This window comes from Bombus huntii, chromosome 5 (assembly GCF_024542735.1).
Source record: "Bombus huntii isolate Logan2020A chromosome 5, iyBomHunt1.1, whole genome shotgun sequence".
Taxonomy (NCBI): Eukaryota; Metazoa; Arthropoda; class Insecta; order Hymenoptera; family Apidae; genus Bombus; species Bombus huntii.
The window spans coordinates 11,691,469-11,704,728 of record NC_066242.1 but is presented as its reverse complement, the minus strand read 5'-3'; the positions used below and the strand labels follow the sequence as shown (position 1 = coordinate 11,704,728).

The following is a 13,260-nucleotide window of genomic DNA, read 5'->3' as shown; positions in this document are numbered from 1 at the left end:
ATTGTGTAATCGTTTTTTCAAATCGAACACATACAATGATTCAAATAATCATCAAAGAATCTCCTACTTCGCTTATATAAAATACTTATATAGACTTTTATATAAATATTTGTATAAACTTTTCATCAATATCATAATGCAAACATTTTATTGTGCTTAATCCTGTACTATATTATATTAGTGTAGAAAAAAAAGTTTAATTAATTTAAGAAGCATTTTTCTCATACTTGATTAACTGTAGTTCAATTTGTAATTGCAAAAGAATGTAAAGGAATGTATACACAATAATGTCAATCCTAAGAGAGAAGCGGTTTGCTGAGGGATAAGATGTGGTAGGGACAAATTGCTTTATTCGTGTATTGTGACTTTCTAATAAAACGCAACCCACACATACGCAAGACATATCTTACTCGATGATAACCTACTGGCCAGTCGTTCACTGTTGTTTGAGCAGTTCTGTACGAGTTCCTCAACAAGCTAAAAGTTTTAATTCAAAAAAAAGGTAACTTTTCTATATTTATAATCATTACGTACATGTACACATATAATCATTTTTAATTTATTTCTATTTTATAAAATAATTTAACTATAGTATCTCAGCAATACTACTTTCTAAAATAATTTAATAATAGTGCCTTCCTTTGAATGCATATTTGCTGTATGTATCGTGCTGTGAACTTTTAATATGTTAAACTATACAAAATAGTAAATACAATTTTGACGATTTTGATGAAAAATTTAATTTTGCCACAAATGTCAGTTTCTTTTTTATAACGTGAATGCAACAGGTGATAAAATTATCGTTCAAATAACAAAGAATTAAATGTAAAATTTACCTTAATATTACGTCTAGAATGTTGTCATTTGAAGAGCTTAAGGAAACAATTTGATATTGTAATTTAAGTTTTTTTCTATTATATCTAGATATCATTATTATTTTGTTATTACTAATTGTATATTGTTTTAATAAATATACTTTAATAAGTGTATATAGATTGATTTAAGATAATATAAATTCTTTTATAAATGTCTCATTTTACATGAATTCCTCTATCATAAACTTCAAGTTTTACTTAAGTGTTTTTCTTTTTATTATTTTCTATTGGAGGTCTATTGGAGGTCCATGGGAGGCATGTAGGTCAATCTTATCATAATTTCCTTAAGCAACATGTATTGCAAAAGTATTATGCGTTAAAAATAATAGTATAAATATTATTGTAGATGTATGTATTTGAAATAAATGTATTTGATAAAAAAAAATTTTGGAAATCAATATCTGATAATTTTTTGTGTAAAGAGAAATATATTTTTTGATAACAAATATTACAAAAAAGTACAAGATATATGTTGTCAAAAGATAAATTTCTTATAAAAGACATTTTTATATCTCTTTCTGATAATGAAATGTACAAAGTATATTATTTTATCATCTCTCAACAACAATAATACATATGGCCCAATAATAATAAGATGGAGTCAGATTATATTGAACATATATAGAAATTTGTGTACATTTTCATATTCTGGAAAAACAAGAAAATAAGAATACTTGATTTTTTTATCGTCAAGCATAGTTATAGAGGTATATAATAATATTACTATATTATACTAGTGAATAAATAATTTTGAGAATTTCTTTCACAGGTTTCATTGAGATTTATAATAAGCAAAAATGGTTCAGGATGAGAAAACCATTGCTCAATCTGTACTTGTCACATCAAATAATGTAGGACATGATAGAGTTTCACATACTTTGGTGTTTTATGTGAATGGCAAGGAGGTATATACATATTTTATATATAGCATCTTAATAAGTATGCATGTGAGAGAAATGTGACAACTATATTTAGAGTACATTCTTATATGATATAATCTTATATGGTATATTCTTATACAATATATCTTATTTTAAGAATATATATTTTCCTTCAACTAAATTATTAATATTAAAATTAAAAAGCTCCTTGATGAATGTTACACTTAAATAAACTGCTAAGAATGTATTTCTATGTACTCTAAAACCTATTCTATTCTTTTTATTCTACTTGTTTATGTATATTCTATCTATGTATTTATTTCAAGTTCACTTCTAAAATTGTTTACTTAAAATGAAATGAACAATTTTCTGCTGACTCAGAATTCTGGTATATAGTATATATACATATTGAATTTGATGAGTATAATTTTTATGTGATGCTATTAATTATTTATGATATAATTAATTAATTATATATATATAACTTTTTTATATAGCTGAAAATTAAATTCTATTTCTTTGTATTCAATCTTTAAAATAAATATGTAATATGTAATAAAATATGTATTGTGAAAAATATATATAAATATATAAAAAAATATATTTATAAAGACCACTATCTCTTGATTACTTTATATGTAACATTTATAGCTGTGTAATGTTTTTGATCGTGACATTTTTCATTGTACTTTTTTTTTAATCACAGCAATATTTGACGAAGTTTTAAAGAAATATAATTTCTACGCGCGTGCGCGCGATTTTTCATTTTACATTATAAATATTGATATTATAGGTGGTAGATGACAATGTCGATCCACAATGGACTTTACTATGGTATTTGAGAAATAAATGTATCCTTTCTGTATCTGAAAGATGATATTGGCGAAATAATGCAGAAATTGGAATTAGAGTTCATTAAAAATAAACTTGAAATAAATTAGTTTGTATATAAAATATATCGGGTAATAAATTTTAATAAAGACAGAAATTTATTTTCTTCTTTTGGCAATATTATATTGTTTTTAATGTTGCTTTAGACGCAGAATAGCTGATAGAAATTTGTATTTTATCCAATACAAGATTAAATATTTCTTGACTAAAAATGTTTGACACTATGAAGTTTTAAAATAAATATAAGATATTAAAAATTGACAAAAATGTTGCTAAAAGATAGTAAAAATAGCCGAACGATAATGTCGAATACTAAATATATAAAATACGGTGAGAAGTAGAAGTAGAAAGATGAAAAACATTTATAAAAGTATTAGAAATGTTGAGACATAAATAAAAATACTTTTAAAAGAAAATTCTTAACTCAAATAATTTAGTAAACTTAACCGGCACGAAACTGGGTTGTGCAGAAGGTGGTTGTGGAGCATGCACTGTAATGATATCAAAATTGGACCGTGCAACAGAAATTATCACGTATCCTTTACAATATCTTTGAAATCATTTTCTTCAAAATATACATATATTAGATCATCGCATAAATAATATCGTTTTTTTTTCTAACACTAAAGAACTATTAACTAAAACTAAAAGAAAATTAATATTCACATTTATCTTTAATCATTGATGTACTGACCGTGGCTTTCTATGATTCTTTTCCATTTTTCAACTAACTAATCTTAATTGCATTTTCAACAAGTTCTTCAATTTTTGTATTAAGCAACTCATTCAGTGCTAATTTTATTTGCTCACTATTGTTGAATTTTTAACCAGTGAAAAGAATCAGTGAAGTATCTTTGACATTTTCTCATATATAGGACATGTTCATTGTACTATAGTACATTAAATGTATTGCTTTTTTTAAAATTCGTATAGCATACAATGCCGCAAATGGTAATCTCCGATGCTCATTTTATAACTTAAAGTAGAAGAATACCGACCTAATTGCCTTAATTTTCCAGAGGGTACTGCTGGAATGAGACAGTCGAGAAAATAGTCTTAAACTCTCAAGAAACAAAAGGCGAAACTTCTATAAACACATCAGCGAAGCATAATACACACAACATAATACATAATTTATCCAGTAAAGTAATATAAGACACTTACTTATGGGATGACCTATTTTCCAGAATAGAATCGCAAATAATAAGTAACTGGATGATGATAGATCATTGAAAGTAATGATGCGCATACTGCTGCTGTTAAATTTCCAATTCCAAAATCATATTTTTATATCCATTCGAGACTTAAGTATTTCTTAATACAAAAATCAACGTGCCAAAGTATTCTGGTATCATGAATAAATATTCGAATGAAAAAAGAAACTTCTTCAAAATTAAAAAGTTGTATATAATGATATATACATAAATAAAACCGAGGGATAATTTTTTCCTTGACCGCTTAATATTTAACAAACAGACATTTAGCAGTAAACGCGTGCTTGACTCCAGTTTGTGCTATGCATGGTCTAGCGGTTACCACTGTCGAAGGTATTGGAAGTGTTAAAACGAAACTTCATCCGGTTCAAGAGCGCATAGCAAAAGCACACGGGTCACAATGCGGTTTTTGCACACCTGGGATTGTGATGTCTATGTACGCATTGCTACGAAACACTCCTAAACCAACCATGAAGGATCTTGAAATTGCCTTTCAAGGTAAAATTATGATCATTTATGCAACGTTGCTGCATACGAAATGTAGTAATTTCAAGTTTCGAAAATAAGATAAATGAAGTAGAATGTTTATAGGAATATTGCCTTCAAAATAGTCCCTTCGAAATTGTATACACGCATTTTATAATACCATTGGTATTCGTATTTCGATATCTATCTCAATCCTTTGGCTTATAATGTTATCGGCAAGTTATAGGTAATTTAAATCTCATAACATTAAAATATCACAAGCAATTTGTATCCAATAATCCCCAGTCTTGAAATTTGGTGTCAAAGACAAAGTTAAAATTGGACTTTGTTTGATTCAAGTAAATACCATCGACAAACTTGCCATCGATTTATTTTGTCCTTAATTCATCTCACGAGTGTGCCTCAATTAATCGAATATGTGTTCTATTTATAACTCCTTTTATTCGTGAGAATAAAAAGAAGTTATAGCGAGACAAATCAAACCAATAGAGAGATACTACATGTTTACAGTTTTGCTACTTTATTAACGTTATTCTTGAAATTTTATTAATACATCTCGTATGTTGTTGGACAGTTAAATAAAAATTAGTTATATTACTTATATTATGATTCAAAACTACACTTCTTTTTCTTTTCTTTTCTTTTCTTTTCTTTTCTTTTCTTTTCTTTTCTTTTCTTTTCTTTTCTTTTCTTTTCTTTTCTCTTGCTTTCTTGATATTCTGTTATGTGTTTTCTAATTGTATGTATAAAATCTGAGCATTTGAGAGAACTTAAGAATGATTTTAAGAATGGATAATTAACAGACAAGATCTGTGACATCCTCTGATTTAATTGTTATATTTGGTAATAGTTAGAAAGCTGCTGATATTAAATCTTTTTCGAATATTTTAATGCTTTACTTTTTTGTTCAATTCGTGTGTATATCATCAGTAACAATAACATGTTGTTTCTTTTTTTCCTTTTCCAGAGAAAATACTTCTTATTGATTAACTTTTATACAGTCTTCTATATTGCCACTTGTCTTTTTACGAAATTAATTTATCATTTAATTTTTCCTTAATATTGTGCTGTTATTTTGCAGAGCTGTTAAATTTATTATCTGCAGTGTGTTGAACGATCGAAGACTCGAAGAATTCGTGACTGAAGTTGAAAAAAAATTTCGTAGAAGGAAAAATAAAATTGGCAAGAACTAGGTAAAATAAACCGCGTCAAGTTGTATATAATAGTAATTGAATTTATATACTTTTGAAAGAAGAAATTAATGAACATGAAAAATAATTGTTGCAGACAACATGTTCTTTTATTTAAATGGTACTTACAGAAGTGAACAATATTCTGAAGAAGAAAGATAGCGCCTGGAAAATTTTGTGGATGGACTATGTCTTGTTTATTTTATATAATCGTCTCACGTTGATGATCATTTAATATCAGCTTTCTAACATAGCAATATATAAATATAAATATTGTATAATAAATATAAATAGTAATAATATAAATATTAGTTTTATGATTTCGTAATTTACAATTAGAAGTTTCAATTTTTACTTTTTTGCAAAAGATATGTCCCTCAATATCTAAAAATTCATATAAATCAAATATCATTACAATACATTACTTGGTGCCAAAGCTATACTATGTATATAATATGACGATTCCTAGGTTCACATTTTTGTGACAAAGTAGCGCCAAATTGGTAGGTAACGTCCTAAATAGCTCCGAGTGCAAAGGACTAATTGTAATTTTAAAGAAGATTCTCAGATTTATTTCATATTTCTGTACATAAAATTATTATATGTATTTTACTGATTTATTTAAATTTTTTGCTTTATTATTCATATCATTATTATTTTATCATTTTTAATTGACAGTGTGTTTGTAGGAAATTTATGCAGATGTACTGGGTATCGCCCTATCATAGAGGCTTATAGAACCTTTACAGAAGAATGGGAAACAATGCAATTAATGTCAAAAAGTAATGAAAAATCTTTAACAAATGGAGAATGTCCTATGGGAGAAAATTGTTGTAAAAAGATACCAATAGCAGAACCTACAGAAGTTTTTGATACGAAAGAATTCTGTCTGTACGATCCTTCTCAAGAAATTATATTTCCACCCAAGTTACACGTAAATTATTTATTCAATATTAATATCTTTTAAATTAATCAGTTTGGACATCCAATGTATGACTAATATCTCTTTTTCGTTTCAATAAATTAAATAAACTTTTTCTAGATTTCTAAGCACCTAGATGAGGAATACTTAATAATAAAAGGAAAAGATGTCACATGGTACAGACCAAAAACTCTTACTGAGTTATTGCAATTAAAAAATCAATATCCAAATGCAAAAATTGTTGTAGGAAACACAGAGATAGGTAAAATTTACTTACTTATTTAAAAGATTATTTAAATTTGTATATCTTTTTAATATAGTTGGAAAAATAAGCTGAGTGAGAATACTAAACTAATTGTACATACTTTCAGGGGTTGAAGTTAAATTCAAGTACTTATCCTATCCAGTTCTTATACAGCCTACTTTAATTAAAGAAATGCATGTTATAGAAGAATATCCAAAATTACTGAATGTAGGTGCTAGTGTCACACTTGTTGAGATGGAGAAAGCCTTACGAAACCAAATTGCCATAAAACCTGGTAGATGCTCCTATATTATATTTTAAATTTTGTACTGTAAGATATTTAGAGTAATAACTTTGTGGATATATTATAGATTATGTTTTATTATTACTACAGAATACCAAACAAGAATTTTTACTGAAATAATTAATATGCTTCATTGGTTTGCTGGGAAACAAATCAGAAATGTTGCTGTAAGTAATTTGGTCTATTATAATTTTTATATATACATCCTATTAGTCTATCTATTGATCTACTATAATATTTTTATTCTTCGAAATGATCTATAAATTTTTTGCTGTGAAATGTAACTTTTGAGCTAAGAAGCTTTTTTATTTTTCTATAGGCTGTTGGTGGAAATATAATGACAGGAAGTCCCATATCAGATCTAAATCCAATTTTTATGGCAGCTGGAATAAAACTGAATGTTTCGAGTATGAAGAATGGAGTTAGGCTTATTCCAATGGATCATACTTTTTTTAAGGGCTATAGACAAAATGTTGTTTCACCAGAAGAGATCTTACTTTCAATTCAAATACCGTTTTCTGAAAAAGTACATAAAATTTTGAAGATAACAAAACAATATTATACTATTTATTAATAAATAGTTTACAGTACTATATTTTCCTATTTCATAGAATCAATATTTTGTTGCCTATAAACAAGCAAGAAGGCGAGATGATGACATTGCTATCGTTAATATGGCATTAAATATATTCTTTGAACCAGAAAGTGACATTGTTAGTCAAGCACATCTGGCTTTTGGTGGAATGGCTCCAACAACAGTTTTAGCTAGAAACACTTGCGACATTATGGTTGGAAGGTATTTTATAAAATTATGCAATATTTATTTTTTAACCATATCTCTTATAAAGAAAATATTAATGTAGAATTGTTTTAGAAAATGGAACACAGATCTTCTAGAAACTGTTTACGATTCATTATTAAACGAACTAGTTTTACCAGATAGTGTTCCAGGTGGAATGGTCAAGTATCGTAAATCTTTAACTTTAAGGTATACATATATATATTTATACTTCAATAATTTTTTCTTCAAGTCCTTGAAAGAGACGTTATTTGTATATAACACTTTTGACTTTTACAGCCTATTCTTTAAAGGATTTTTACACATAGCTAAAAAGCTCCAAGTATGTTTGCCAAAAGAAATTGAAAGTGCTGCAGAAGGATTCCATACTAAAGAACCAAGGAGTTCACAATATTATCAAGTGGTACCTGTTACTTAGTCTAATTTGACACACTGTTTTATACAATTTTTCTTGAAAGTATATAATTTTGTATATTAATATTTTGTGTATTTTGTGATAGGTTCCAAAGGATCAGGAGGTAAATGATTTCGTTGGGAGAACAGTTGTTCATGCCAGTGCATTTAAACAAGCAACAGGAGAAGCGATATATTGCGATGATATGCCAAAATTCTCTGACGAGCTTTATTTAGCTGTAGTTTTATCTACCAGAGCTCATGCAAAAATTTTGAAAATCGATGCAACTAAAGCATTGTTGTTAGAAGGAGTAGTTGCCTTTTATAGTGGGAAAGATTTACCCGAAAAGCAACGATTTTATGGTCCTATAGTTCAGGATGAACAAGTGTTTATTTCGGACAAAGTAAGAATTTTTGGAATGTTTAGAAAAAAAAGTCAATCTTTTATTCAGAGAAGATATATTTATATAGAAAGAGTTTTACATAACATATGATTTAATATAATTGAATTACAATTAATCTCAGAATAAGTGAAAAGTGAATATGTTCCTTAAGGTGACAAGTCACGGTCAAGTAATTGGAGCAGTCATAGCTGTTAATCAAGCTATTGCACAAAAGGCTGCCAGAATGGTTGAAGTCGAGTATGAGGATTTACAACCAGTGATCATTTCTATAGAGGTATAATAAAAGTACATAGCCAGAATATATAACTTTAAATTTTGAATTAATTTTTTATCTTAAAGAATAAGTTTTGATGTTTTAAAGAAGTAATCTTAAATAATTGTAGGACGCTATTAAACATCGTTCCTTTTTCGAGCAAACACCAAAACGTATAAAAAAGGGAGATGTAGAAAAGGCTTTCGCCGAATCGAAGCATATTCTCGAAGGGGAAGTTCGAATAGGAGGGCAAGAGCATTTTTACCTCGAGACAAACGCAACTTTGGTAATTCCCAAGGAAGAAGACGAATTAGAAGTATATTGTTCAACACAACATCCTTCAGAGATTCAGAAATACATTTCAGAAGTTTTAAATATTCAAGCTAATAAGGTTGTGGTTAAAGTGAAAAGATTAGGTGGTGGTTTTGGAGGAAAAGAGTCTCGCCCTGCGATACTTGCTTTACCAGTTGTTTTTGCTGCATACAAGTAATTATATTTGCACGCAATAAAGTAATAAAACACAAAATGTGGCAAAACGAAGTTATCTTTAAATTGGATTAACAGAAGGATTTGCATTATGATAATTTACCTTTACAGATTAAGAAAACCAGTACGCTGTATGTTTGATAGAGACGAAGATATTATGATAACTGGTGGAAGACATCCGTTTTTATTAAAATATAAAGTTGGATTTGACGATAATGGTGCGATTAAAGGAGCGCAAGTTTATATTTACAACAACGCGGGTTACTCCCGCGATCTTTCTTCGTCAGTATGTTAATATGTATATTAATAGTTCCAGAATATTTTGTTTATAAAATGTTAGATTGTATTCATATATATATATATATATCTATTTGTTAGATTGTAGAACGTGCTATGTTCCATTTTGAAAATTCGTATAAAATACCAGCAGCTGATGTGTATGGTTTTATGTGTAAAACTAATATACCGTCAAATACAGCGTTCCGTGGTTTTGGAGGTCCACAAGGAATGTTTTTAGCCGAAACAATGATCAGACATATTGCAGAATATTTAACTAAAGACCCTGCTGAGGTATGATCACAATTTAATACTATATATAAAAGCATACAATTTTAAATCACTAAATAAATAATCTTAACAGGTTGCAGAGTTAAATTTATACAAGGAAGGAGATACCACTCATTATAATCAAAAGCTTATTAATTGTACATTGCAACGTTGCTGGGAAGAGTGTCTTTTATCTTCAAATTACAATGAACGGCTTGTACAAGTCCAAAAGTATAACAGGTATGTATTTCTAAATACTGTTTTAGTAAAATACTTTTTCTATGTTTCATTTTTATTTTATATTTCTCATTTAATTTATTTCCATTATTCTTTTCTTTTTTATATTCTATAACTTTCTTAAAAAATGCTATAGTTTTATTTATTGTACAATCATGATTGTACTTTGAAGTTTCAATGATACAAAGTATTGACTCTAATAAATACTATTCCAATAGAGAAAATAGGTACAAGAAAAAGGGATTGGCAATAGTTCCAACCAAATTTGGTATTTCTTTCACTGCACTGTTTTTAAATCAAGCAGGGGCACTTGTACATGTTTATACAGATGGTTCTGTATTAATTAGTCATGGTGGTGTTGAAATGGGACAAGGTTTACATACAAAAATGATACAAGTAAATTTTATTTATTTTTCTATTTTGATTTCACTTAAATTATCATTCTCATTTGTTATATACTCTTCACAAATTTAGTAGTTTCTAATCATTTCATATTTAAAAATTTTATTTATATTTTTATTAATATTATTACTGACATTACAAGTAATGTGTATCATAATATATTATATGATATTTATTTTCAACACACTACATATTATAGCTTCTCCATTTTCTATTTAATATTTAGGTAGCAAGCAGATCACTGAAATTGAAACCAGATAAAATACATATAATGGAAACTGCTACCGATAAAGTACCAAATACATCTGCTACAGCAGCTAGTGCTGCTTCAGATTTGAATGGTATGGCTATTATGGTAAGTAAAAATGATTTGTTTTCTTTCAATTTACTTCCAACGTTTTTTGCTTATTTCTTCTATTCTTTTACTCTTATTTAAAATTTTGATATTATGATAATCTATTACTCATTACTTATAATCTATATACATACTTGCTTTTTATTGCTTTTCCTCACTCAAATTTCGATCTTTGCAATACGAGTAATATAATATACTTGCAATTAAACAATGATTTTAAACGTTGTAAAAAAATTTCAGTATGCTTGTAACGAAATTATGAAACGACTAAAACCAGTGACAGATAAGAACCCAAATGGAACATGGGAAGAGTGGATAAAAACAGCTTATTTTGAAAGAATTAGCCTTTCCGCTACTGGTTTTTATAAGACTCCTGATATAGGATACTCATTCGAAACTAACACAGGAAACCCATTTAATTATTTTACATATGGTGTTGCGTGTTCTGAAGTAGAAATTGATTGCCTGACTGGAGACCATCAAGTAAATATATTTCAAGATACTTATAGATATCAAAAGGGAATTGTACATGTTAAAATGTACTTCAATATAACTATAAATTACTAATATCTAAATATTGATATTTGTATATAGGTATTGCAAACTGATATTGTAATGGATTTAGGAGAAAGCATAAATCCTGCAATTGACATAGGACAAATTGAAGGAGCTTTTGCTCAAGGATATGGTCTTCTTACGCTAGAAGAAATGGTATTTCTCAGAACTGGAGTCCTTGCTACTAGAGGTCCAGGTGCATATAAGCTACCTGGCTTTACAGATATTCCCAAAATATTTAATGTATCCTTATTGAAAGGTGCCTCAAATCCTCGTGCTGTTTACTCATCCAAGGTAATATATTCTTAAGAGAAACCAAGAATTTGATTTATATTTATCATTTCTCATTTTTTATTGTTATTGTTACTGTTAAGAATGACAAGGTATTGGTCATTTTTCGAATTTCCCAAATTGTTGGCAATGTCCCAGCCGTTTAGCAGGTTTAGCTTGTCTTATCTCTTTTTCTATTCTGTTATTCATCTTCAGTCGCCTACCGTGGTCGGCAATTTCTGCTGTGGTCAACAACAGCGCTCCATTAACGGTATTTTCATTGTCTGCCCATCAAGGATTCGACGAAAATTATTTTTTCAAGTTGAACTTCAATATCATTCTCGATGAAGATGATTTGGACCGCTGCGTGTTTAGAATTTCAAATCCACTATGCTCGCAGAGTGATCAATTCAATTTCTGGATATTCGAGTCGAGTATTGTTATCCGTAAACTAAACGAATTCCTTCGCCGCGTTTGGCACTGAACTTTGCAACTTATTATTTCACTTAATCGCGATAATGGGTACACACGCTCATATCCGCATTCGCATTTGTAGTTAAGGTTTCTTGTAAAGTAATGTAGTTTCAATTTCAAAACAAGTATTGAGAATCAAACTGTGTTCCTGTGAGTTTGTGTTCATAGTGTCATTCGTTTCTTATTATTTGTTCGTTCCTAATCCTTATAGATTTCTAAACAATTACTGTTATTTTAGGCTGTAGGAGAACCACCACTATTTTTAGCATCTTCCGTGTTTTTCGCAATAAGAGAAGCTATTAAATCTGCTCGTCAGGAATATGGTCTCAAAAATTACTTCCAATTAGATGCACCTGCAACTGCTGCCCGTATTCGACTAGCATGTGTTGATGAACTTACTTCAAAGGTGAATTGCATTTTTTGTATAAAAATATTTGATATAAACTCATTGAGAATTTTGTACTTATAGTTGTTTAATTTATACGGGAAAAACAATAATTAATATTTATATATTTTATGTTACAGATTGCAGAACCAGATGTACAACGTCAGTGGAATATTGTTCCATAGAAATATTTTGATGAACTAGACTAACTAGAGAATAAATACTACCAATTTTGTTACTGAATTTTATTACATTGTAAATGTAGAATAAGTAATAGTTTTAAAAGACTTGTTACACATAGAATGTACTAATTTTATTAATGTTAATAAAATTAATGAAATTACGTTTTTTAGGCAATTTTTTACTTTACTAAAAGCACGTAAAAAACAAAGCTAAAATCGCGATTGCAGCCATTAGCTCGTATTATTTGTTATACACTTCGTAATTGTATCGCATATAACAATGCAATTAGTAATGATATATCAAACAATACGATCGCACAGGTCTCACCACGAGGAGGTGCTGCGAACGGAGACCCACTCTAACGTTGTCCAACGGTGTCCAACAGTGTCCAACAGTGTCCAACGTTGTACAACGGTGTCCATCTTTGTACAACGGTGTCCAACGTTGTACAACGGTGTCCAACGTTGTACAACGGTGTCCAACGTTGTACAACGGTGTCCAACGTTGTACA

The 13,260-nt window shown here is 28.6% G+C and overlaps 1 protein-coding gene across 2 annotated transcripts; it reads left to right on the top strand.

The window, feature by feature from the left end:
- Positions 1–347: 347 nt before the first annotated feature.
- LOC126865650 (xanthine dehydrogenase) lies at positions 348–12,909 on the top strand. 2 transcript variants are annotated; one of them, XM_050618431.1, is made up of 25 exons: positions 348–502; positions 1,645–1,780; positions 2,550–2,607; positions 3,085–3,181; positions 4,124–4,359; positions 6,227–6,471; positions 6,580–6,721; positions 6,831–6,998; positions 7,098–7,174; positions 7,327–7,533; positions 7,619–7,803; positions 7,882–7,995; positions 8,086–8,209; positions 8,307–8,603; positions 8,755–8,877; positions 8,987–9,342; positions 9,454–9,628; positions 9,721–9,912; positions 9,983–10,128; positions 10,344–10,521; positions 10,754–10,882; positions 11,123–11,365; positions 11,477–11,731; positions 12,420–12,587; positions 12,707–12,909. In XM_050618431.1, exons 2-25 carry the CDS (start codon positions 1,673–1,675, stop codon positions 12,749–12,751), a joined length of 4,068 nt encoding a protein of 1,355 aa, XP_050474388.1. In that variant the 5' UTR covers positions 348–502; positions 1,645–1,672; the 3' UTR covers positions 12,752–12,909. The 2 variants fall into 2 exon arrangements, with proteins under 2 accessions (XP_050474388.1, XP_050474389.1); XM_050618432.1 differs by lacking the exons at positions 348–502; positions 1,645–1,780; positions 2,550–2,607 and adding an exon at positions 3,581–3,995.
- The last annotated feature ends 351 nt before the right edge of the window (positions 12,910–13,260 follow it).